The 26419-nt window shown below is 48.7% G+C and overlaps 1 protein-coding gene across 1 annotated transcript in view; it reads right to left on the bottom strand.

Annotated features, from left to right (window-relative positions):
• LOC119386509 (putative glycerol kinase 5) overlaps positions 1-26419 on the bottom strand; it is a 177157-nt gene that overhangs the window by 58994 nt on the left and 91744 nt on the right. Inside the window, exons 4-10 of the mRNA XM_037653776.2 lie at positions 19958-20033; positions 15305-15398; positions 10733-10822; positions 7934-7975; positions 7255-7392; positions 6245-6318; positions 2617-2677 (exon numbers count right to left, since the gene is read on the bottom strand). Of these exons, the coding sequence (XP_037509704.1) occupies positions 2617-2677; positions 6245-6318; positions 7255-7392; positions 7934-7975; positions 10733-10822; positions 15305-15398; positions 19958-20033 (575 nt within the window). The remainder of the gene's footprint in view (positions 1-2616; positions 2678-6244; positions 6319-7254; positions 7393-7933; positions 7976-10732; positions 10823-15304; positions 15399-19957; positions 20034-26419) is intronic.

The raw sequence follows: 26419 nt of genomic DNA, 5'->3' as shown, positions 1-26419 counted from the left end.
AAGGAGACTGAAAGAAGAAGTGGTGACGGCTGTATAAAGGTGGGTCTTAAATCGAAAGGCTGCGTCCCGTGACCATTGTTGAGCGCAATACTCATAGCTATTTAATTTACCTTTGGCCGCGTAAAACCCGATATTTTCAGTGATGTAAAACTGTGCATAGGCAAAAATCAGATGTATGCATTAAGGGACAAGGAAGGCAAGGTCACAAACAATATGGATAGAATAGTTGAGGTAGCGGAAGAGTTCTACAGAGATCTGTACAGCAGCCGAGACAGTCAGGATGATAACGTAAGAAGCAGTAATAGCGCAGAGGAATCTGACATCCCACCAGTATTGACAGAAGAACTAAAGAAAGCCCTAAAGGGGATGCAAAGAGGCAAAGCAGCTGGTGAGGATCAGGTAACATCAGACCTGCTGAAAGACGGTGGAGAGATTATGTTAGAAAAACTGGCCACCCTGTATACGAAGTGTCTCTCGACGGGGAGGATACCAGAATCTTGGAAGAATGCCAACATCATCTTGATCCATAAGAAAGGGGACGTCAAGGACCTGAAAAACTACAGGCCCATAAGCTTACTGTCCGTTGTCTACAAGCTATTTACAAAAGTAATTGCTAACAGAATTAATACGACATTAGAGTTCAATCAACCAAGGGACCAGGCAGCATTTCGTACAGGCTTCTCAACAATAGACCATATTCATACGATCAATCAGGTGATAGAGAAATGCGCGGAATACAACCAACCCCTATACATAGCCTTCATAGATTACGAGAAGGCATTTGATTCGGTGGAGACATCAGCAGTCATGCAGGCACTGCGGAATCAGGGCATCGACGAAGCCTATATAAACATAATGGAAGAAATCTACAGCGGATCCACAGCCGCTATAGTCCTCCATAAAGAAAGCGACAGAATCCCAATAAAGAAGGGCGTATGGCAGGGACACACGATCTCTCCAATGTTATTCACCGCGTGTTTACAGGAGGTTTTCAGGGCCCTAGATTGGGAAGAATTAGGGATAAGAGTTAATGGAGAGTATCTCAGTAACCTGCGATTCGCTGATCACATTGCATTGATGAGTAACGCGGGAGACGAATTACAGCTCATGATTACTGAACTGAATACGGAAAGTAGAAGAGTAGGTCTGAAAATTAATATGCATGAAACTAAAGTAATGTGGAACAATCTTGGCAGAGAACAGCGCTTTGCGATAGGTGGCGAGACACTGGAAGTTGTAAAGGAGTACGTCTACTTAGGGCAGGTAGTAACCGCGGAGCCGAACCATGAGAGTGAAATAACTAGAATAATAAGGATGGGATGGGGCTCATTCGGCAAGCATTATCAAATCATGAATGGTAATCTACCACTATCCCTCAAGAGGAAGGTATATAACAGCTGCATCTTACCGGTACTTACCTACGGAGCAGAAACCTGGAGACTTACAAAGAGGGTTCAACTTAAATTTAGGACGACGCAGCGAGCGATGGAAAGGAAAATGATAGGTGTAACCTTAAGAGACAGGAAGAGAGCAGAGTGGGTCAGGGAACAAACGGGGGTTAAGGACATCATAGTTGAAATCAAGAAGAAGAAACGGATATGGGCCGGGCACGTAGCACGTCGGCAGGATAACCGGTGGTCATTAAGGGTAACTGACTGGATTCCAAGAGATGGCAAACGCGTGAGGGGGAGACAGAAAATTAGGTGGGTAGATGAGATTACGAAGTTTGTAGGTATAACGTGGCAGCAGAAAGCGCAGGACCGGGTTGATTGGCGGAACATGGGAGAGGCCTTTGCCCTGCAGTGGGCGTAGACAGGCTGATGATGATGATGACGATGATGTGGCGTATTGCTCGGAACCATGGAGGCTCGAAAAGCGAAGCTCCTCGATTTTGCGTGTGTTAGCTCAACGCAGATATGTGTTCTAGCTGTCGATAAGTGAACCTGGAAATCTGAAGTTCAGAGGAGGAACGCTAACACAAAGAACAGACACAGAGACGGGACGGGCGCTCGCACCCGTCCTGCCTATGTGTATCTTCTTTTTGGTAGCGTCGCTTTGAGCTTAAGTTGTTTAAGCGTGTATCTGTGTTTACAAATCCTAAGTACCAAGCAAAATGCAAAATGCTCCTTCACAATCGGTGATCCCTCCAGTGTTGCGTGTTAAATGCTACTTTCAGGCACGAATTCGAAACACGAATGATTGTCATTTTCGTGCGTGTGAGCCCCCCTGTTTCTTTTTCTTGTGTGCGTGCGCGTGTGTGTGTGTGTGTGTGTGTGTGTGTGTGTGTGTGTGTGTGTGTGTGTGTGTGTGTGTGTGTGTGTGTGTGTGTGTGTGTGTGTGTGTGTGTGTGTGTGTGTGTGTGTGTGTGTGTGTGTGTGTGTGTGTGTGTGTGTGTGTGTGTGTGTGTGTGTGTGTGTGTGTGTGTGTGTGTGTGTGTGTGTGTTTCGTCTTGTCAGAGTTATGCTGTGAAACTCTGGTATGGCCAGAAACCAGTTAGCCTACACGTGACACCTGATTTCACTACAGGGCGCTTACCCTGCAGTGCACCAGCTCCACCAACCAGACTGAATGGCAACAGAGCAAAATCTATGGAACGAACTCACTGAACTGACTCACCAGGCACGCGATGGGAATTTCGGCGCCCAGGATCTCGGGATCTGTCACACCGAACACGCCACTGCAATGACAGGACGAAAGAAGACATGGCACCGTATTGCACAGCTGCGCAGCCTGTAATAAAATTATGCTCAGTCTGCAGAGCAGGATCGAGCGGGAAAAGCAAAACCCGTAATTTGCACATAGGCGTTACGGCATTCGGCTTAGGTACGAGGAGATAACCTAACCATCACACAGAATAATAATAATTGTTGGTGTTTAACCTCCCAAAACCACGATATCATGATGAGCGACGCCATGGTGGAGAGCTCCAGAAATTTATACCACCTGGGGTTCTTTAACATGCACCTAAATCTAAGTACACGGGTCTCAATCATATTCGCCTCCATCGAAAAATGCAACCGCCGCGGCAGGGATTCAATCCTGCATACACAAAATCAGTCCAGCGGTCAATGCGAGAAAACATCTGCTACTACACTCGGTGACAACTAACAAAAAATGTCAGCTCCGCCCAAAGCCTTCGCTCTGCTTCCACAGAGAATTTGCATAAGTGTTCCGTCCAATAGCGCTTACTCATTTTCGTGACGTCAGGCACTTCTTGAATGTTTCAGATAGCCGACAACAAAAAGAAGGTATCGAGAGGAATCAAGTATCAAAAACCGGGTATGAGTAAATCAGAAATTGCTGACACTTTTAACAAGCATTTTCTTACAGTTGGTGAGTTTACAGCGCACAACACGGAAACATATTGCGAGAGCTATATAGCCTCAGATTATCCATCCGGTGTTTTCCTGTTTCCTACTAACCAACACGAGGTGGAAAAATTAATCTCGTTATTAAAGGATCAATGTGCGTGTGGCACTGATGATATTAAGCCGAAACCGTTAAAGGTCATAACTCACATTATCGCTAGTTCACTTACGCACATTTGTAATTTTCTATTATCATCAGGCGTTTTTCCCGACCAAATGGCACTTGCTAAAGTTACTGCAATCCATAAAGGCGGGTCGTTTGATAACCTAAACAATTACAGACCTATATCTGTACTCCCAATATTCGCGAAAATGGCCGAACGCATTATAAATAAGAGGATTACAGGTTTTCTAACAGCAAACAATATAATCGCAAAAGAACAGTATGGGTTATGTAAAAATAAATCTACTGAATCTGCTCTACTCAATATCAAAGACTACATTCCAGAGAACATTGAAAACAAAATCTATACATTAGGAGTATTTCTGGATTTCAGGAAGGCCTTTGACAGCATACAACACGATCTGCTTTTACGCAAACTTTCGTACTACGGTATCCGGGGTACCACGGTGCAACTAATACAAAGTTACCTGTCATCCAGGAAGCAACATATAAATCTAAACAATACACACTCTCAAGTTGAACACATTAAGTATGGTGTCCCTCAGGGTTCCATCTTTAGACCTGTCCTATTCCTGCTGTTCATTAATGATATTGTAAATATTGAGGGACATAAAAAAATAATATTGTATGCCGATGACAAAAACGTATTCTTCGCAGGTTCAGACGTATGTGTATTATATAAAGAAGCCAACGTATGGATGAACAAGCTAAACATATGGTTAAACGCCAACAAACGTCAACTGAACATCGCTAAAACAAAATAGATGTTCTTCAAACCTAAAGGAGTAACTTACATTCCATGCTACAAAAGCGTGCAATACGTGCAATTTCTAACACTCCGCTCTACGAAAGTACTCGACCATATTTTAGAAGCTACAAAATATTGCCTATCCAGCAGTTATACAGGCATAAGCTATGTTTAGAGATACATCTCTATTCTTGAATACATTGTGTGAAACAAACCGTACGAATTACGCAAGAGCTTAATATACAAGCCTGGGTCACGCACGAACTACGGAGACCAACGATTAACTTCGCGGATACCCGACTTCCTAAACAAACACCCAACAATACTTCATTTAATACAGGATGGAACATCATCCAGATCATTTTAAAAAATAACGAGAGAACTCCTAATTGAAGAAAGCGATGATTTCCTTGACCGTTAAAATCTTGAAACCATAGATGTCTTGTATTTTTTTTACAGCTTGTTCATCATGGCATTGTGATTGTTTATTATATTACTGTTTATTATATATAGGACTTAGTGGATATAATATCTCCTTCTGTTACAATTTCGTTTAATGAACCTTTTACTTGTTTCACCTGGAGGGCATAAGCGTGCCCTAGTCATGTCGTTTCTTTTTTGTATTAACTCGTTTTGTGAGCACTCATTATTAGTGTTCCTACCATTCCATGAGTGTTGTGTTTATATGTTGTGCAGTTCACTCGCCATAGAGTCGAGAAGATTTTTTATTACTTTTTTTTTGCCTGAAGAAGAGCATATTCACGCGTTGTTGTATTGCCACCACTCTAACGACAGCTGTGTTTATATTTTTTGTGCACTCTACTCATAATCCTGTCTAATCTTGGAAACCATGCAGAACAACATGTACCATTGCATTCTGTGCCAGTAATAATGCTTGTTGGTGTGTCTTCTGCTTTGCTGCTTTGCTGCCAGGGTGGCACGACCTAGTCAGGCGATTACTCACCCTTTAGTCGCGTACCCGAAGGCAAATTGTAAAAATTTTGCCTTGAATAAACCTTGAACCTTGAACCTGACTTTCCCATACAAACACAGGTTTATGTCGCTGGTTTTCGGTCGGAAACCTGTACGCCTTGGTAAATTTCGTCAGGGACTCTGTCATCGCTGCTCAGCCAAGCGAATTGGTTTAGGTAGTAACGACGAACCTTCAACTCTTAATATGCGTGGTATTTACATTAGCCGAGAAAAGTACTTACGGCTCGAGCTAGCACGACTGTCTTTCACAGGTGAAGGGAAGTCGCGCAGAGCTTGGCACAGCGAAGCACGGGCCCATCGCCGCTCGTACTACCCGTCGACAGACACGTCTAGCTTGGAGATGCAGGGCTCCCTTCTCCGCGGGAGTACGCACTTTCTTAGGACGCCCCACGACTATCTATGTCTGCTCGCATGCTGTGCTAGAATGCCTGGATAGCCGAGTGGTTAGGACGCTCGTCTTCGGATCGAGAATACGGGGGTTCGAATCCCGCCTCGTGAAGTATTTTTTTTTCGCCAAGAAGTTTCCACTTTCTCTTTCTTTGTATATTTTCTTTTCTCTCTCTACTTGTTTCTCTCTCTTTCGTTGATGTCCTTTCTGTCTCTTATTTTCTTTCTGCATTTCTCTATTACTCTCTTTCTCATTCTTTCTGTGCTATGCTTTACTCTCTCCCCTTCTCCTTTCCCTCATCGCCATCACATCTCTCCTCCTCACTTCCCTTTCCAACCACCTTGTTACATTACACTGTACAAGGCCACGATCTAGCGGTGAGCAGTGGGATTTGCCCAAATTCTGTGGCACACTCTGGTTCATGGGGATGATAGTTTTGCGGCAGGATCGACATTACGGCCGGCTTAAACAGCGTCGCTGTTCAAATATTTTCCCGGAACTCGCGTCAGTCCGTGAAATGAATCACTCCGCAGTCCAATCAGAGGCATTCCGCTGCAGTCCGCCAAAGGCGGCTTGAAACAATGAGCGGGCGGCTACGTTTCCTAGAGAATAAAGTGCAGTACCTTGTGTTGAGAACCTTGGGCAGCATGCTGGCAGGAATGTCCAGCATGTCTGTGATCAGGCGGGACCACTCCAACTGAAGCACAAACAGGGAAGTCGTGTAGCAGCGTCTACGGTAACACACAGCGGCAAGCAGCCTTTTTTATATGCGAGAGGTCGATATTGTGAACCACGTGCCGGTGGCCGGATTTTCGCCGTTTTATCTAGTGTACCGTCCTGAACCCACCCTGCTACTTGATACTGTTCTTCCTTTGGCTGCCACCCCAACTACCGAGTATGCACGTGATGCCATAGCACTTGCCGACCATGCGCGCCAAATTGCCCGTACTCTGCTGACTGCTTCGCAAGAGACCAGCGACATTACTACGATGCCCGCCACCGCGACGCACAGTTCTCGCCTGGCGCGCTCGTGCTGCTCTGGTCGCCTTCTCGTCATGTGGGACTTTCGGAGAAGCTCCTGTCTAGATACACAGGGTCCTACCGCGTCATCCGCCAAGTAACACCCGTAACTTACGAGATTGCTCTGGTAAATCCTCCTTCACCCTCTGCTGCGGCATCAAGTGACATCGTGCACGTCAGTAGACTCAAGGCCTACTCCAGTGTGTCTGACCCCTAATTTTAAAAGCTCCGGACGGTGCTTTTACCGCCGGGGGTAATGCTGCGGACAGCCATCAAAAGACAAATAGGCTGAAGACGACGACGACGATTTGAAGACTGTTGTGTGCCGCTGCCTTGCCCGGAGTGCTCTCCTGAAAATACACTTGTTCACAGTCTCTAGTCTTCGTCTCTTCACGTAAAAAATATATTCACTATTGGGTGATGTCAGGCAGAACATCGAACTCGTTTAAAAAGAATAATTATGGACGAGTTGTAACTGCCGTTCTCTTTGAATACTTAAGTCTTACTGAGCACGCTTATGCGGACGTATACATGTATATATGAGGGAAATTTCGTAGCTGTCTAGCATACCCCAAGTGGAGGTACTTTCTTCCTCGCGTATAAAAAAACTTACCGTGAAGGGGTCGAACAGTCCGGTGATGCAGGCGTTGGAAGGGTCAGTGGCGTGCACGCGGCCTCCGGTCAACCGCCACAGCAGGAAGCTGTCCACGGTGCCCATGACGACACGGCCTTCGCGTGCGCCCTCGCGAAGCTGCGAGAGCAAGGCGTCACTCGCACAAAGAAATTTCTTCGCTGATCTTAAACGGTATCGCAGTAAAACATACATCATGAGAAAAAAGGAGGCACACACTCACAACCGAGTTGTTTATTACGGAAAAGTGAACTCGAAAGAAAAACACAGAGTGCAAACATACACAAAGCCCTATATTACATGCAAGAACCAATAACCATCAAGCATACGAAAAACACACGTCAGCCGCCGAATGCTCAACTGCGCATGGCGTCACATATGGCCTACTACGCTGTCATTCGCACATTTACGAAGTTTACAGCCACTAAGGACCCAGAGTTTCCAAGTCAATGCGACAGCAAAAGCTTCCAGTCAACCGTGAAACTTCGGCTCGACGGGAAGCTTACAGTAGGCGCCTGTCCTATCGTACTGTCCAGGAAGCTTGCCCTTCGACATTTGTAGCGTTGTGCGGTTGCACTATGTGCGCGCCTAAAACATCGCTCCCGGAGCTGACAGAGCAGGTGGGAAAATGCTACGGAGAGAGAGAGAGGCACTGGCTCACCCCCGGTATGTTCTTGAGGGCCCATAAGAGTCGCATCACCACCTGCAACGTGAAGCACAGAAATCATTGAGAAAGTGTGAACCACGATGACAAATCAGAGGCAGGTTTGGTGCACGCGTCTCAAACCAGATAGTACATATACGCAGAGTGGCAGAAGTCTACGCCTCTATCACTAATCCCTTTGCTAATGCTACTATTAGCCTCGGTTACATGAATCCGACAGTAGCATCGCATTTGCAGGCGCGTTTGGGAAAGGCGACGCGGAATCATTTACATGTAGCGCATTGACTGTCCTGAGAAGCCCTCGTTTTCTCCCCGCAGCTACCATGTAGCGCCAGGTTATAGCGAGAAAGGCGCGCTCGTACGAGGGGGGGGGGGGCGCTGCGTCGACTCGGACAACGAAATCTACCCCCGCCCGTTGCGTTCTAAGCGCATTACCGCTCTTTCCATACATGCGAAGGAATGCGCTACTATCGCAATCATGTGAACGAGGCTAGTGAACGACAGCGAGAGAAGGAAAGCGCAATATTGAGAGTGCTTCATGTGGGTGCGGTTGGTGAAACACAGTTCCAACATGAGGCGCACGAATAAGACGAAGACGGGACGAGCGCTCGTCCTTACTGCTTCTTCTTATTCGCGCCCTTCAAGTTAGACTGCGGCGGAAGCATGAGGAGGAAAGTGAAGAAGGAGAGCAGCAACCGAGGAAACACAGCGCCAGGTAGCAGGTTCGGTCCCTGCCGGCGGGAAGTTATCTTTTCGTCTACTTTACTTTCTTCACATTTATATTCTAAATACCAGAGATAACGCCCCCTATATTTTCCTTGGCGTTACTGTCTGTAAGTTCTGATTAATGAAGCCGGCAACTGTGATTTTGAGCATACTCATGCCATACTTATTTTTATTGTCGCTACATTGCTTTTACTTCACGTCCCCTTATGAAAAGTCACGCAAGAAGTGATCATAGTCATCTTTACAACAGTGCATGGAACTTCGTCATCCTGTAGGAAATGTCTGCTAAACTCCCGAGTTTATGCTTGAATCTTGACAATTCTGATTGTGAAATTTCGGGCTGTACTTATTTACATTTTAGCCAAAAGGCTTTTTTATTTAACCATATAAATAAAAACGTCTCATTCGTTTTCATACACACGTGGCTACTTTTAGCTACTTTTGCTGTCCCTGGCTAAAGTTGGCTACATTTTGGCTAGTTTTCCCAATTCTTTGGCTATTTTTTACCTTTCGCCCTGCCAACCCTGGCGGTGGTAGTCCGTCCGCCTCCAATGCGGAAGGCATCGGTTCATTTTCCAGTGCCGCCGGGCAGCCTCCCCGCCATTACGATGGAGAGACAGGTGCTCCGTCCTGACGCTCGGAAGTGTGAGGCCTCCCAGATCTAGGGAAGGCGGCCTCTACTTCCCGCTCTCTCCTTTCATCCCCATTACTCCAACAACACTGCGTCATGCTGCGCTTTGGGTTGCAAAGAGGCGTACCGCTGATTGTCTGTGGCGGCTGTGAGACGGCTATGAGGCTATGAAGAGGTGGCACGGCGCCCCGCCGCCCGTTCGCCGATTACTTTATCGGTAAGGTGTACAATAAGCGCGTCCGCCGATATCGTAACCGAAAACAAACCGGCGCATGAGCTGAAGTTTGTCTGCGACGACTGCTGTGAAAAACGCCCAAGCATGTCCCGCATAACACACTGTCCACGTCAACCACGCTTCTCGGAGACTTTCCTTAAAGCGGTCATGAAGCACCCCTTGGGCTGGTGGAAAAAACACATCCTGCGGAAAGCTGACACGGCTATGAACTGCTCTGCCAAATATTACAGTCGTGCGCGCCGCGTGATGGCCACAAGCGGAGCGCGAAGTTGCCGTTTCCCCAGGCACCCTCTTTTCAAACAGAGGCCGGTTCTCACTCTCGTCGGTGGGCGGGGCGTCTGTCCGTTTACGTCGCGGATCTGTCAGTTTACGTCGCAAGAGACATAGCATGCTTACTGGCCGATAGCCGACGTAAATCGAGAGCGGCGTTCGGATCAGATGCGCTTCTTGCCGCGGGGTGCCGCCACTTGCCGGCGCCGCACTCCTCAGTACACGGTAGCCGCACTCGCGCAAGCGAATCACAGCGGGAGAGCGATCGCGTTTCATGACGCGCGCTGACGTAACTTCTTTCCCCCATGCCATCCCTCCCTGTCTAGCTTCCAGTGCGCTCGTCGGCACGAGAAAAGAGAGAAAGCGCTGGCAGCGTGCGCCAAACCCCCGTAACTCCGCTGATTCTTGACGGATTCGAGAAATTTTTGCGGCAATCGATTCGGGAGGTAGTACACTCCGATACTGAGGTCATTAGATCATTACTTGGAAAAGTGGTTCATGACCCCTTTAATCACGAAATAGTCTCGTCTGGTTATTTCAGATGACGCAACCGGTGGAAGTATTTCGTCTGGCGCTGGTGCTAAACGAGCTGCGGCGTGCGCGAGTAGAGGCTCAGCGACACGGACGCCAAAATACAAGCGTTCGCGCCCCCGTAGCAGAATGCATCATCCCCGCCGCCGAGACAAAGATCCACTCTCTCTCTCTCTCTCTCTCTCTCTCTCTCTCTCCCTATTTCCTTGCCTTATATACCGCAAAATGAAAAGCTCTAAACGGCTGCGCTCAAACATGACATTACCAAGAATCGCAATCGTCCGAGAGTTTTCTTATTAATCCGCTGCAAGGGCGTGAAGCAACGGCATTTAGACCTGGATAGTGTCATACATAGATAAGCGCAAGTGATCGATACAGAAAACCGGCAGCTGCACAGACTCACCAGGCCAGACTCGAAGCGCAGCATGCTAGCGATCAGGTAACGGTCCTTGTGGGTCAGGCAGTACAGGAAACTGGCCCCCATACGCATGGCCTGCACAGGGACATACGCATTCGTTGTAACACCGCCAACAATGAAACTGGCATCCCAGGACACCCCCACTGAAACCTCCGGGATTGGCCGTTTCAAGACGGCAAGGGCTCCTTGGGGAAAAAACATTCACTCGCCGTCCCTGCCATGTGAAGGTGAATGTCCACCTTCACATGTAGCGTCAGCGTATTTTTTGAGACACTCTATCACGCATCTCGATTTTTCCAGCAAGTAGCGTCCGTATGTTCGAACAATGCAGTTGACGTATTAGGATCATGCTGTCTGTCCTAAGCGTTTTCTTTTTTTTTTAACCTGCTAGGTCGTCCAAAAAAAAAAACACCCTACAGTCTTGGTTGTAATAGGCTTTCCATACAGTGAAAGTACAGTAATGGGACTGCCATGCAAATCTAAGCACTCTTTCTTTATTGTGTTTAAATGGAGACGGGCAGGAATAAATATAAACTGGAGAGAGGTTGAACAAAAAAAAAAGAAAGTTGATTGCAAGCTTGCAATAAGCTGTTTGATGTCATGCTTTTTTCTTGCTGTAACCAGGTTGAACTTTGCTTCAAACGACTTTCGGGGATAGCACGGGTCTGTTACGTAGTGCACATTCGTACTAGCACCCGGTACGAACCCGGGAAAACTTTACATTCGCATTCTGCCGGGTTTTGATAGCCTCGTATGTACGGCTCGCCCGTTTTGACGAGTACGAATCGACTTCCGCGACAGCACACGACTTGTCCTTCGTCGTCAACTAGCGTACGCTACACCGATCTGCAGAACTACAACACGACTGCGTTTGGTTTGGACGGATCGCCTACAATGAGGGGCACAAGCTTTCCATACGCATCGGGACAAGCTTCTACGACTTCGGGAGGCGGTTTCATGTTGAACAAAGGCTGAATGTCATCCGAGACCATCGCTTCACTCTTGCCAAACTGCTGCTCTTTTTGGTTCAACGACCCGGACGCATTTGATATCGGAGAAGGCGAATCGCGCATTATCGAATCTGGCTTTCAACAACGCATACGCAGTTCGAACAGTCAGCGAGTGCCACGTACTCGTTTTACGTTGTTAACCGCCACGTGCATACCGCCACGGCCAAGCCGAGTCGGCGTTCTATTTGGATGACAGACAGACCAAAGGAGCTTCTGTACATTTATTTACCATCGTAATCATCGCAGAAATCATCGTATTCTTCTTCTTCAAATCCCTTTCCAGGCGGCAAACGTCGGCAGCTCCTCGGGTAAGCCATCGCCATTAAAGACATCGACCAATCCCTCTAGTTCTCGCTGCTCTTGCTGTGCTTGCGGCGACTTCTTGGCGAGCAGTTCCTCGACCAAGGGACAATGGGGTTCAGCCGGCTCGTAGCCGAGTCGCCAGTTGCTCATTGCCCCATACAAATATCTGTTGTATCTGGGGGCAGGCGGCGGTGCCCGATCTGGATTCATGGGCATCTTCAGCACCAAGGCCTTTTGGTCACTGTCGTACACGGCGAGTGAGTGGTTTGCACAGTTCTCTTATCGAGGCGTCGGTGCATGCCTAATGGACCGACGCCACTATCTGGACATTGTCCTGGAGGAACACAAGCTCCCGATCTCGCTCCTCTTTGATAGCAACGCAGAGGAGCTTTAGTGGCACATACCCGTTGGCACATACCCGTTAAGATGACGATAGTTTTTTGCGATCGACTCGAAAGCAACGATTTGCTAAACGGCTTCGCTGTTAAAAACATGGCTGATCCCTCCATCATTGGAATCGGTATAACACGAAAGTGAAACGTGTCTTCACAGAAGTAGTTGATTGTTTATTCTGCATTGGATCTGTGAGAGCTTGCACAATGCCTTATTGGTGTTTGGCAGCCATAGCACCGTTTGACATGGATGCACCCACGTTGACGCCTAGTCAACCGCGACGACTAACGCCCATTATCATGATTTAAGCGTTGTGGTAGCTGAAGTTTTTAACATATACCTGGACACAGCATATCGTTAATCCCGCGCAAAGATGACATCAACAAGCACATAAGCGTCGCTAATTGAGGAGAGACACGGCACGATGTGCGCTCCCGAGTAATAGGGTAACGTACGCCTGTGCTCATGCACACACTACCACACTGCGCTTCAGCAACACGGGGGGCATTTATAACATAGATTCGTAGCTTGAGCCGCGAATGCGTGAAAGCGTTCCACGTACCACTGGCCTCTGTCTCGCTCCACAAAGGCACGGCATTCGCTCGTCGACATCGTTGCCTTTCTGCGGCGCTTATTGCAGCAACTTTATTAGTCGGTGCTATCACACTCGAAGCATCAGGCGGCGGAGAAACACCGTTGGTGCATGTGGAAGCTGCACTGCTCCGACAACGAGCCGTCACACGCTAACACGAAGCGAAAGGCAAAGAATGATACTGCGTCTAGGGCAGCTCCTCGATGCTAGCGCGGACAGCGTCCATCGCTGACGTCGAGACACGCTCACCATAGCTTCCGAGATTTCGGAGGCCATGCTCTAACTGCGTCGTCGCCAAATCGCTCCCTATCGGTGCCACTGATCGGTGCTCGTTAGTGCCGTGGCGCAGTACTTCACTTCACCGCTCGCATACGGTGGCACCGCCCCGCACCGCCAACAGAAAGCACCGTGTGAGATAATAAGTAATAATAGTAATAATATCTGGGGTTTAACGTCCCAAAACCACGATATGATTATCAGGGACGCCGTAGTGGAGGGCTCTGGAAGTTTAGACCACCTGGGGTTCTTTAACATGCACCTAAATCTAAGTACACGGGCCACAAACATTTTCGCCTCCGTCGAAAATCCAGCTGCCGCGGACGGGACTCGATACCGCGACCTTCGAGTCAGCAGTCGAGCGCCATAACCACTAGACCTCCGTGGTGGGGCATGTGTGCGAGGTATAAGGCGCGTTTATGGAACCTCATGTATGTGGAAGAACGTGTTGTTGGGCGAGTTGGTGCTTGCTAAGAGACATAATGCAGCGCTAAAACACAATCACTAAGAAGAGGAACACCAGGACGACGGGTATATGTGCCTCGGTGGCGTAGTTGGCAGAGCGCCGGGCGCCTATCGTCGCGGACCGAGAGGTCATAGATTCGATTCCTAGCGGCGAAGCTTTTAGTTGTTTTTTTTTCTCATTCGTTAGTGTGCAATTTACCGACGTCTTATCTGTGACGGAAATACGTCAGTGAAGTCTTGGTGGACCCTGGCATAACACACTGTCGTGTTTTAAAAAAAGGCGTTTTGTTGGCTACCTTAAGGTGGGAGAGGCGATGAGGCAGAACAAAACTGGGTAGATAGGAAAAAGACGCGGCGAGTATATGCACATGCAGGCAGCATCGCACATGCGAAGTGTTACGAAAACGCAAAAGGTCGACTTTGCCTGGTAGGTCGTCGGGAGGTTACATCGGCGCTCGTCTTAACGGAGATGGACAGCTCTCAGGACCTCCCCCTGCGAATCTTCCGAGTCCTCCGTTACAGTTGGCGAAAGTGATTCGGCTGCACAGCAACAGCCAATGCACCCACAATAATGCGAGTGTACAACGCAGCGCCGATAATATGGGCTGAAGTCGCACTGCGTCACTCCACCTTCTTAGTGAAAACAACTCCGCACCTCCTTTTAATCTCAACAAGCGAAAAGCATCGCATTTATCCTCATTGCGCAGATATAGTACTGCACCGACGATGAGACTGTATCCCCGTGTACCCAAGGAAGCATCGCGTCAATTGTACTGCAATGCACGATATGGACACACTAGGCGCATTTTTGCCGTCACCGTCATGCTCCGTATGCAGGTCAAATCGATAACGTTGTCCTGCGCGTCGCACATTCTATGCGCGAGTTAAAGCGTGCAAAGGCTGCCGACGGTCACAGCTCAAACGGAGCGCCGGCCATCTCCGTGGCGCGCCGATGCACGAAGGGGTGTCGAGGGGGTCTGCGTCGCTCGGGCAGCAACTGCGAGCTTTGATCAAAGAGACGCTGTCTCAACATGCCATCAGCAGGCGGCTCGTGCCCTTGTACGCGCTGTGCTCTCACCTCGCCTAGAAGCGACAGACAACACTAAAGGCCAGCTCTCGCTGCAGCAGCCGCTCGTGCTAAAGCAGTACGCAACCAGCCTTACTTCGCGTAACATTCCAATATCTTGCTATCGCACTCACTGCTTCGCTCTTGCGGCGAAACTGTGGCTTTTTATTCCCAAAATGCAGCGGATCGGCATGATTCATTCATCTTTGATTCAAGTGAATAACACGGCAACGCGAAATCTAGTGCAATAGTCAACGTTAAGCTATGGTATAAGCGGGCCGCAGAATAAGCGTACTAAAATATGTTGCAACGATTCAGTAGTTAGTCAGCGTTCGTAAAACATGCTGGACGGAATCACAGCGACAGCCCCATCGGCGAACCTCTGCCGATTTAAACAAGAAAGAAAAAAAAGACAACGCTCCCGCCGGAAATTACGATTTAAGCGGACGCACCTTGACCCGTGCAGAGGAGTTCCACTCTCGACACAGCGGCTCGGCACGGGTGTCCTTCCACGAGATGAACTTGTGCAGAAGCTGGCCCGTGCTCCTGCACGCATAAACAGACCACCTGCTGTTTCTACTACGAGGAAGCGTGTACAAGGCAAGTACAAGGCAGCAGCGAGTGCCCTTTACATGGCCAGTTGTCAGTCGCCATAAATTACACTTCCCTCCACAACATTATATCTCTAGGCGATCCCTAACCATGCACACACCGCTCCATATATACGGGGTATTTCAAGAATTGTGTCCAAAACTCTACAAAAATAGGGGAAATGGGATATTTGTTCGCTGCTTTCATAATTACATTTTCAATAGCGGCAGACATCTTAAGATGGCTAGACACATCAATTCCGTTAGCAATTAAATAAATTAAGTAAACTTTTTAATTAAGAGACAGGAGGTGAGCTTAAATGGGCGAATAGGGGACGATGATGATGATGAAAATGTGGCTTTCCCTCTGCATCGGGTGGTCGCAAAAAAAATTTGCATCCTATTCTTGAATTAGAAATGCAAAGAAATAAAAAGAAAAGACGGAAAAAAAAGAAAAACACGACAAGGAAAACACTCAGAGAAGAAGAGAGGTATAGGGACCCGCTCTTAGTCCGGATCACTGGGTGCCTGTGTGACAGTCACGACGCGGTCCACGCTCTCGTCTCTAACGTCCCCAGTGGCTCCGCGTCCGGGCTGTCGGGTCAGCCACTACCACTGGCGTAGCCTCTCCTTGGTTGTCGCCACCACCATGTGAGGCGCCACGCTGTCGTGGGTCTCAAAGCCCAGCGCTTGTGGTAGCGTAGTGTCCTGTCGGTGGACTGGCGACACACCGACACACTGAGTGATCACATGGGTCACGCTTTCTCTAACTTCCCCACATGCTCGACAAACAGCGCTTTTCACAAGTGGGGATGTGTCGAAGCGCTGTCGGAGTGTTCGGAGTGCTCCCGCGCGCGCTTCAAACAGGAGCCCACTCCCTGCATCGTTGTCAGAAGTTCTCCGTAGTCGGGGACGACATGTGAATGCGGTAGAGCTACAGGTTCGACTTGTCGAGCATGGCAGAGCGTTACTGTCCCGATTCCGCCTCTCGCACGCGCTGTCGCACTACGGTGCTCAGCTTTTGGGTGTCTGACGTGTGTATCGGCTGTGCCTGGAATCCGAACTTGCGGCTCAGCGTGCGCACCCGAGACGTCCACACAGTCTGTGTGCCCTTGAAGCTCATGTAGCGGAAAACGCGGCGCGGCCATCGTTGGTCGCATAGGCCACCTTGCTGCTCGCGCCTGAAATGACAACCACCCCAAATCGCCTTGTCCATCTCAACAGCCACGCGTCCGTGGCAGCCGTGAGGTACGCGTCCCACTTCACGCTGCCCGCGGGTGCCGGCTGAGATGCACACCACCGCGTTGGCAAAGGCTAGCGCTGGGACATAGACAGCCTTCCAAAGTTCGCGAACGAGTACATACCGGTTCCAACCTCACAATGAACGCCGGCGTAGCACTGCACTGGCTATTCAAAACGTGCAGCGCCATCTGCTGACAATCCCATAAGCCCAATCCGCCATGCTATGTTGGGCGCGAAAACGAAACCAGTCGCGTATCGCAACCATTAAGGTGCTAGGTACTGGTTTTTCATCTTCGTTTTGCAATGACTTCCCAATGCTTCATTGCGCTGTCCAGGCAAAGCGAGAGCCGCGGCAATGACGGGAACAAGGTAACACTACTTTTAACCAAATTTACCACTTACCTGAACGAAGAAAAAGATTGTACCGACGCGAACGTGTTTCGCTGACAAGATCGGCAGTGTGCTTTGGTTCGGAAATGGCCGGCGCGCGCGCTCTTCGTCCTCAGTGTTCATTTCTCCATTCTGTTTATTTGCTCGCCTGTAACATAATTAAGCTAAACTCCCAGAGCAATATTATGATATACGCATTTTAAAAACAGACTGCCGACGTCGCACACGTGCGTACGAACATGATTGATCAACATTAGTTTGTGGGTGTTACAAATCGACGAAAGCAATGATTTACGCACACAAACGTGTGCAGGCAGTGCCACAGACGCTGCTGCGCGCGTCCGCGGAAGGTCAGTGCCGCCACACGAGACTCGATTGGCGCAATGATTCCCACAGGTATCTCTTTGCAAGCTTCGCAGGGCAGTGTGCGCCGAAGTACAGAGCCCGCATGCAGCGTCTGCCCTTCGCTTTACACCCCCTTATCCCTCCCCCCCCCCTTTTTTTTTTACAGCGAAAGCTGTTATGAGATCACAAGAAGGGCCGTTTTTGGCGCCGTAACTGTCCACCGCCGCCGCCGGTGTCCGTAACCAATACCGCGCGAAATAAAAAAAAAAACTAAATCAGAAAAAATATTCGGGATGGAACGAGGTTCGAACCTGGGCCCCCTGCGTGGGAGCCCAGTATTCTACCTCACAGCCACGCCAGTGCTTGAATCTACTTTGCAAATAGACACTATACAGCCTTCATCTCGCGAAGGAACCACATTAACATGTAGTGTGGTAGAAGAGTAAAATGACAACCAGGCGTCACACAACGCGAATTCTGTAACCAGGCTTCACACAATGCGAAGTGCGCAATGAGTGGGTAGTTCAATGCTCCCAACCCAATACAAAGGCCTCTGCCATAATTCTTCATCGTCATCAGCCACAGCATCAACGAAGTGCACATTTGGTCTGACAGGTGTTTAGCGGTTACACGGTTCTCCGCAGAATGACAAAAAATTGCATAATGGCTGCTTCTCTACTTCACAAAAATTATGATCATTCATAGCGTAGTGCACTTCTATTAGTTCCCAAGGAAGCCCATAAGGCTCCGATGATCCATTTCCTCGGGGTCTCAATAAAGTTAACTCTCTATCTCTCTCTCTCTCTTTCTCACGTTAACACATGTTATAGAGCGAGGTGGGAGAGTTAAATAACGACCGGGCGTCACACAATTCGAATTACCTAACTAGGGGATCGTTTAAAGCTTCCAACCCATTACAAAGTGCTGAGCCATAATTCTTCATCGTCATCAACCGTCGCATCAACAAAGTGCCCATAATGCCTTACAGATGGTACCGAGCTTCTTCGCATAATGACGAATAATGTCGTGGTGGGTGCTTCCCAACTTCACAAAAATGATGATTTGTGGCGCTAGTGGGTACGCTGCTAGTGTATTTGTATTAGTAGTCACAATAGAGTTTGCAACGGGCTCTAGAAATGCCGCTCTTCCAGCTTTCGCTGTGACTGTGCTGCGCTTTCCGCGCAGGCCTGGCGTTTTTCCTTTTGTTTTCTTCGGTCAGCGTGCGCTGCGAACACGGATCGAAGAGTTACGGAGCCGTACAGCAGATTGAGCTGTTTGTTCGGTAGGTCTTCCAAGCGCTGCTAGCAGCCATGCATTGCGGAGAAGCTGCCACTTGGCCCAACTCTTGTGCTTCTCTACACCGCCGCTGCAGCGAATAGGACTGACACCAGACATCGACAGTTAAGTTAATCACCGGCCTTTGACACGCCGAACATGTCGATCGGCGACGCGTTAGGCATGTCGCCTGCAAAAACAGAGATTGGCTTCGCCGCACAGGTGTGGTTGTTTGCCAGACGTACGCGCAACTCTGCTACCTAAAGTTATCATATACACTAAATCTAGGTAGATTATCACACTCATCTTTCCGCTGATCGCGCACCCTCGCATGCTGTTTACAATAGCGCATGGTTATGCACGCTTCCATGGCATGCGAAAGCAAGGAGCGCATTAAAACAAAATATAGCGTTCAAGAATACCAGAACGACGATACTCAATCCGCGTGATGGATTACGACCACAAAACGTTATAAACCACCAGTGTGCAGTAAAAGAGCATTACTCAAGCAGCTCTTTTTGCATACAGTTCAAATGCGCGATCAGTATTTTCGTTTGGTTGTCACGGACGGACAGACAGACAAACACTCAAAGTGCCTTTGGCTCGCTAAGAAATGCTTCGCATTTAATACTCTTAGCTTAAAATAATAGACTCGTACTTTTCAGCCTAAATGCATGCCATAAGAATCGCTAATAATCTCGTCTCTCCGCTCTTACATGAAAAGCCAAAAGTCAACGAATGTGTGGGAAACGGTAACTGCATGGCCGCGTAGCCGACGAAGATGCCGAATGGTCGTACATATAGCCCAGGCTGTGTGCGACCGCTTGTGATCTGGTAAGACGCAAAAGCAGCTCTAATCACCAACAACGAGCTCGGCCCGCCTTTCAGAATCGGCCGTGCGGCAGTGCTGCGCTCAGCTCTTGCGCCATCTTGTCCGGCAGAAGAATTTAGCGCAACGTTGAGTATTGTTCCTTACCCGGTTTTGCAACCTGGTCAAGTGTCTGAAAGATAAATTACCCGTGCTGCACTCTGGTGATTTATCGTAACGATCGGAGGGGAGGTGCCGAATGGGTTAGCAAGCAGAGTGTCATTCGGGGCAATCGCAGAGCAGGACCGGCTAGGCCGCAGACACTCGGCACCGTAGTTCAAAGGAGCCTCGCGTTTCTTGCGATATTAAAGGTGATTCCCACTTCTTCCAAGAGACTGAAGAAATGAAGTCCCCTTGCAAAATTCACCTTAAATGTCGCGTTCGGAGACACTCACTTGTCCCAGCAGGCGAAAGTTGCTCGTTGCGTTGAGATGCCCAGGGCTTTCACTGAGCTTGGCGACACCGAGGAACCTGCGTACAGACGAGCATAGAGCATGTTGATGCACTCAGGTGTCGCCATATGATCCCGCATGTAGCACTTGAACGCTTCTCTTACGCCCGCGCTACGTATTAGGACATACACAAAGGCATGCACTACGAGACCAGTCTCAAACGACGAGAGGAAAGAGAACCGATTGAGCAGTCCGCATTGTCAGGCACAACCGTATGAAACAGATGACCAAGGCAAGCAAATCATTACTTCAGTTATTTGCAGACTCAATGCGAGCGTACAAAGTAGAAGCTAAAAAACAGAGGAAAATGATAGCGGACTAATGTGCCGTTTAGTTATTGTTTCTAAATTTAACTGAAATTCTACGCATAACTTCCTCCGCGTTTTCCTCGACTTCGTATCGTCGCGTCGAACAAAAGCCGGCCTCTCGATGGTTTCCCCTTTTTTAATTTATTTCGTGGCGAGGGTCTCGGCTCCAGCGAGTTTCAAGACTTCGTGCCGCATACGAGGGTCAGCCGCCACCTCCCGAGAAATCCACGCACAGTCGTGAGCAGTAACACCGAATTCTCGTTTTCGATCAACCATTGCCTGTAATGCATGGAAACGGGCGTGACGTACTGAGTTGCTAGAGATACCTTTCCGCTTGAGCATTCACTGCTATGCATACCACTGTGCTTGCCAACTCTGTTTAGTCACTATTACCTTGAAAAGGCAATGACAGTGTTCCCTCTCACAATGCTCACGACTGTACTGCGTTACACCATCAGGCAAAAGTAATGCCCCAAATTCGCCGAATGTAACATTCACCGAATTATTCGCCGCGCAAGTAGCCATCGCCGTAGCACACTTGGTGATGTATCGCACGCGTAATGCGTAGGTTGTGGGTTCGGCTACCACCGGCGGCAAGTCCACTTCTAAAGTAAAGCGACAAATAGTTTCGCATTTGTTTTCCTCGGCCTTATTATCTCTTGTCAATTATAACGTTACTTCCATAAAAAGGCGCACTATTATTAGCATACGATACGTTTTTTTAGATTTTTTATTTACCGCTCCATCAAGTTTTCTTCTAATTAAGGAAACTCCGACGAATACGAGAAATAAAGGGGCTACTAAGCGGACAATGAAATCACTGCAAACATAGCGATTTGTGGGAACCCTAACGTTATGCATGTTGTACACAATAAAACGACGACAAATTGAGAGTGAGAGAGAGAGGGAGACTGGTAGCAACCAGTGCATCTGTCCAGGAACAATAACACACACAGTCTTTCTTTCCAATTCGCATGCCTCAGTAATGAAAATTGAGTTTCTTCTGTTAAACGGGCCTGCTGTTGTCTAGACGTAATTCCATCCAGCGGAGCGCAACAATATTGTTCACCTGATTCACCAAGTTAAAGAAATCGAAATTCGAGCAATTTATTCGTATTGAAATTCAAACATGTTGAAGATCGCGCTGATCGTATTCCTTCACTCTTGTGCTTTCCAAATGTTCGTTCAAGTGCGCCAGTTTTTTTCGCTCACATTACTGACCTGCCCGCGAGCCTACAGCCCGTTACCACAGGTGGAGGACTAAACAATACTTCCAACGTAAAACGCGGAAAGAGGGGAGCAATTTCATTATTGCACCATATTTGTAAGGAGTTAAACTGTGGCAACACTTCACAGGTGTAAGTAATCGTTCTTAATGCGAACAGTATAACGGCGACTCGAGGTCGCTCTGTCAGCGTTGTGAAAACGCGCCAAGCGCCTGAACGCTCCCCCCCCCCCAGTTTGCACGAAAGACATCCTCGAGTAAGATATGAATGTTGTAGCGACGCGTCAAGAGTCTGAAAGCGTTTCCTCGCACGCGGTCTATTCGTAAAGGCGTTCTACTTTGTGTGATAAGGCATGCACCTGTGGCGCAGTTGTAAAAGCATCGGGCGTCGGCACTAGCGGCCCAGAGTTCGAATCCCACCACCTATACATTTGTTAATGCATTTGTTTCTGTTTATCCAGTGTACATAAAGCCGCGCTAACGCCACTCGAGTGGTGTGTGTGTGTGTGTGTGTGCGTGTGCGTGTGCGTGTGCGTGTGTGTGTGTGTGTGTGTGTGTGTGTGTGTGTGTGTGTGTGTGTGTGTGTGTGTGTGTGTGTGTGCAACGTCACACCGGAAGTTGCATCGTTCGCCCATCCGGAATTCATCTCGCTATATAAATGCCATTCGCTTAAAGAAAACACAGGACTCGAAACCTGACCATCGGAAGCGCAACGCTTCAGAGCGCGGCGCCATACGAAGCCCCAACCAAGGAGTCTGGTTGCGCATATTTGTGGAGCCGCATGCGCGAAATTCCCGGATGGTTTTACGCCTCTAGAGCGAATTGATTTAAGCACAACACAACAACCAAGATTACGGGAAAGACTCTAGACGTAGTAATTTAACTACGTGCTCCGTTATCGGTTACACGAATTAAACCCACTTAGCTTAGCCATATAAAAGTTTAAGGTCGTTTTGATTTCATCGTGAGCATTCTCCAGTCCTTCAATATCGCCGCTTCGCATTTAAACGTTTTAGAATTCTGCAGTGACGCGCATTCTGTTGAAGGCGCCAAGACGTCTCATTATCCTTGACATAGAAAAATTGGCCAATGCAATCTCCTTGAACACAGTGCGGCATAGATACATTCTATTACGACAATGCCTTTATCGACGGCCGGCATCGTTAAATGCAGGCCGCATCCGCTATATTCGTATATAACGAATGGGATCGCGCATTGGCACGCTGTCATTTCCAGGCGTCTGCTTTCCTTCGGGCAAATGTGCGATGCGACTTGCTAATCTACACACATCCATAGAAGGCGTTACCCGTGCGATACGTTAGTCCCACTACTTTACCGCCGTGCAAATGTATTAAGAGTATTAACTTGCTGCACGTCAGTAAGTTGCCTTTCTCCGCTCAAGCGCCGAGGAAGCCCAATCCGCTTGCGCCCCGCCTTTCCATGTACGTATGCGCAATATATGGTACCTGTTAGACAGATTTATAGTAATTCTCATTTAGAATAACAGAGAGCTGAGCTAGTTGGTAATTATTCATTCTAAAAAGATAGGGCGTGCAAACACGGGCACAAGAAAGAAGTCAGGACACCACAAACGCCGACTAACAACTGAAGAGACGCACAACGGTGGAAAAGAAAGAAGGCACGAAAACTTATCTGCGCATGCCCACGCAATAGACGAACCTATTCCCGTTGTTCTTGCGCTACTCACTCGAGGCTAGACTAACGAATAATCTAGCCCAAACTGCCACAGCTGGAACACACACCGGTTTCAACCTACAAATGAATAACGCGCTATGATGAAATCACCTCCAGGTGGCACATATAAGGGCGTCCCAGTTATCACGCGGCATGATTTTAAAAAAGAGGAACGGCGTTACGCGAAGCAAGCCTAGTACATTTAGTTCCCAGTAGACTGGAGTAGCCACCACTAATTTTTTCGTTATTGAGGTTTAATCGCTGAATTTATCGCATGCCCACACTAAAGCAAGAGCCCCTTGTTCAATCTGAGCGTAGCGCTTCTCGGTTTCTGAGAGTAACCTCGAGGCATAAGCGATGACAGAAAACTTGCCATTCGTTTGCTTCTGCCGGATGAATGCTCTCAGTCCGAAGGAAGATGCGTCGGCGGTGACGACTGTTCCTTTTGATGGGTCGTAGCCTCCAAGGACAGGAGGAGATGAGAGCGCCGACTTCCACCTGTTGAATGCCTGCTCTTGTGGAGCACCCCAAGCAAATTCTTGTTTTTTTTAGAACAGGAGTGTGAGTGGCTGCAGAATATCAGAGAGAGTGGGAACGAATCTAGCGAGCTATGTTGCCGTTCTGAGAACTCTCTGCAGCTCGGTCCTGTTTTTGGGGCTCTCTATTTTCAGTATGGATTCAACCTTCCTTCCGTCGCGCCTTATTCCATCTTCATCGAGCCAGTGTCCAAGGAATGTAAGGCGTTGAACATGAAACACGCAACTGCTGTCGTTCAGTGTCACTGCAGCCTTCTGCGAGTGCTTTTAGCACGTTTTGGAGTGTCTCACTGTGCTCATGGCTGTTGGAACCCCAGATGAGGATGTCGTCTATGTCACAGACAACTCGACTGATGCCTTTTAAAATGTACGCCATCCGCTTCTTGAAGTGTTCAGGAGAAGACGCAATGCCAAAAGGTAGTCGGGTGAAGTAGAAGCGCCCAAAAGGTGACATGAAGGTGTTGAGTTTCCTTGATTCTTCACAAAGTGGAATTTGCGAAAATCCGGAGTTGGCAATGAGTTTGGAGAACACCTTAGCTCCGTGAAGAAGTCCGAAAGTGTGCTCTACGGAAGGGTGCCATTCTCAGAGAACGTGGCGGTTCAGCTTTGTGAAGTCGACGCATATTCTCACGCCTCCAGGGGGGCTTTGGGACGACTACCATTGGTGCACACCACTCGGTCGGCTCATCAGCAGGTGATATGACACCGAGTTTCTGCATTCTTTGAAGTTCCAACTTTGTCTTCTCGTACAATGGAATTGGGATGCGCCTCGGGGAGCTGAGTGCGAATGGTTTTGCTCCTGGTTGAAGCTGAATCCTGTGTTCTTTGAGCAGCTTGCCGACTCCTTGGAACACCGCTGGAAATTCTTGTTTCGGTTCACTTTGTCGGCCACGGCGTTTACGAATATCAGCATCTGTAGCTTTTTATGGGTGGCTTGCCTAGCAACGCAGTGCAGATCTTATTTAGGACGTTGATATCCTTAGTAGTGGCGCGGTTGCGGTAGATGAGCTGGGGTTGTGCCACTCCTGCCGCTGGAAGCTTTCCATCTGGGTCATACAGCTGACGAGGAGGAGCTGAGAGAAGCGGTCCGTCCTTGAGTGCCTCGAAGACCCGCGTCGGGAGGACGCTTTCGTCGGCGCCAGTGTCAATTTTGAAGTCTGCTGGCTGGCCTTGAACCAAAACTGTTGCTTCCCAGTTACAAGAGTCCGTCGTCTTGATTGCTGTAAGGAATCCTGCTTCTAAAGTTGTGTGCTCGGTTTCGACACAGTCAAGACGTCGCGACATGCATGCGGAGGCATAGTGACCTTTCTTCCGATAATTCCTGCAAACTTCCGAGCGTGCTGGGCAGAGAGTGCGAGATTGACGCTCTTGACCGCACGAACTGCACGGTTTCTGCGCGCTGTTTTTACCGGAGGGTGAAGGTGGCTTGTTTGCCCCGCGTTGATAACTCTCTCTATCGTCATGCATTGAAGCACGCCGACGAGTTTGCGCATCGATGCAACTTTGCTCAAGATGGCACTTCCTGGTGGAGCTCCGCTTATTGCTGACGGACACTCTCGATCTGACGGACGGAATCGAGAGCCTTTTGTAGCGTGAGGTCTGCGCCGAGCTGCAACCTGGCGGACAGCTGCTTGTCTTTCATCCCGACCACGAGGCGGTCGCGCACGAACTCCTCTCGAAGAGCACCGAACTCGCAATCTTTCGAGAGCGTGTGGTGCGCTGTGATGAAATCTTCGGCCGGCACCATCTTGCTGCACTCCGGTGTTGAATCTGGCTCGTTCGAAGATTACGGTGCGTCGGGGAATAAAATACTTGTCGAACTGCTCCACGACTGCGTCGAATTTCTTGGAGTTCTCTTCAGATAAAGCGAAGGTGGTATCGGCTTGCTCCGCCATGATGTATAGTAGCGCGTCTACTTGATGCTGCTCGGGCTTCGCGCACAAGCCCGAAGAGCTTCGGAAACGTTCAAAGCGCTGTTTCCACTTCGGCCACTCTTTCGGTGACAAAATGTTCAAGGCGTCCAGCGGTTGGATAACGAATGACGCCATGGCCTAGAACGTAAGAAGGTCGCTCTGGTTGAGTTCCGAGAATATGCGCATAGGGAGCAGCTCACCGGCGCTTTTTTGCTTGCGGCGTCCTTCGCAAGGATGACGACTAGAAGCCGATGTCTACTGGTAGCACCTGTCCTTCTGACACCACGTTGAAGTCTTCAGGGACGAGCGAGAAGGCAGGAGGCTGAGTTACTTGGACACACGCTTATTCCAAACGCGTTCTAGCCTAGGAGCCAAGCCACGCACCACGCGCACCTCGAGCACACGCTGTCACGAGCTTCGCCTGGCTTTTTCTAGATGGCAGCATCTACAACATTGATCACAACATACTTATACGCGGCTCTACATTTCTCTTTATGGGTCGGTCAAGCAGGTTTATGAGAACAGAAATGATACAACGGCGTTACCGATTATCTGCTTGGTACAAATATATTGTTCGTTGTTGACAATCACGCTTGGTTTTAAAGCCTCATAATCTCTGTGCATGGATTCGAAATTGTGTATGACTTGTATATAGTGGTATGCATCTATCGATTATCTGTGTCACAACGACCGCTTCACCAAGCATAAAATTCGCATAAAGGTCTATT

The sequence above is a fragment of the Rhipicephalus sanguineus genome, chromosome 3 (genome assembly GCF_013339695.2).
Source record: "Rhipicephalus sanguineus isolate Rsan-2018 chromosome 3, BIME_Rsan_1.4, whole genome shotgun sequence".
Lineage (NCBI taxonomy): Eukaryota > Metazoa > Arthropoda > Arachnida > Ixodida > Ixodidae > Rhipicephalus > Rhipicephalus sanguineus.
Note: the sequence above shows the minus strand (reverse complement) of the source record. Positions and strands in the feature narration are given on the sequence as shown.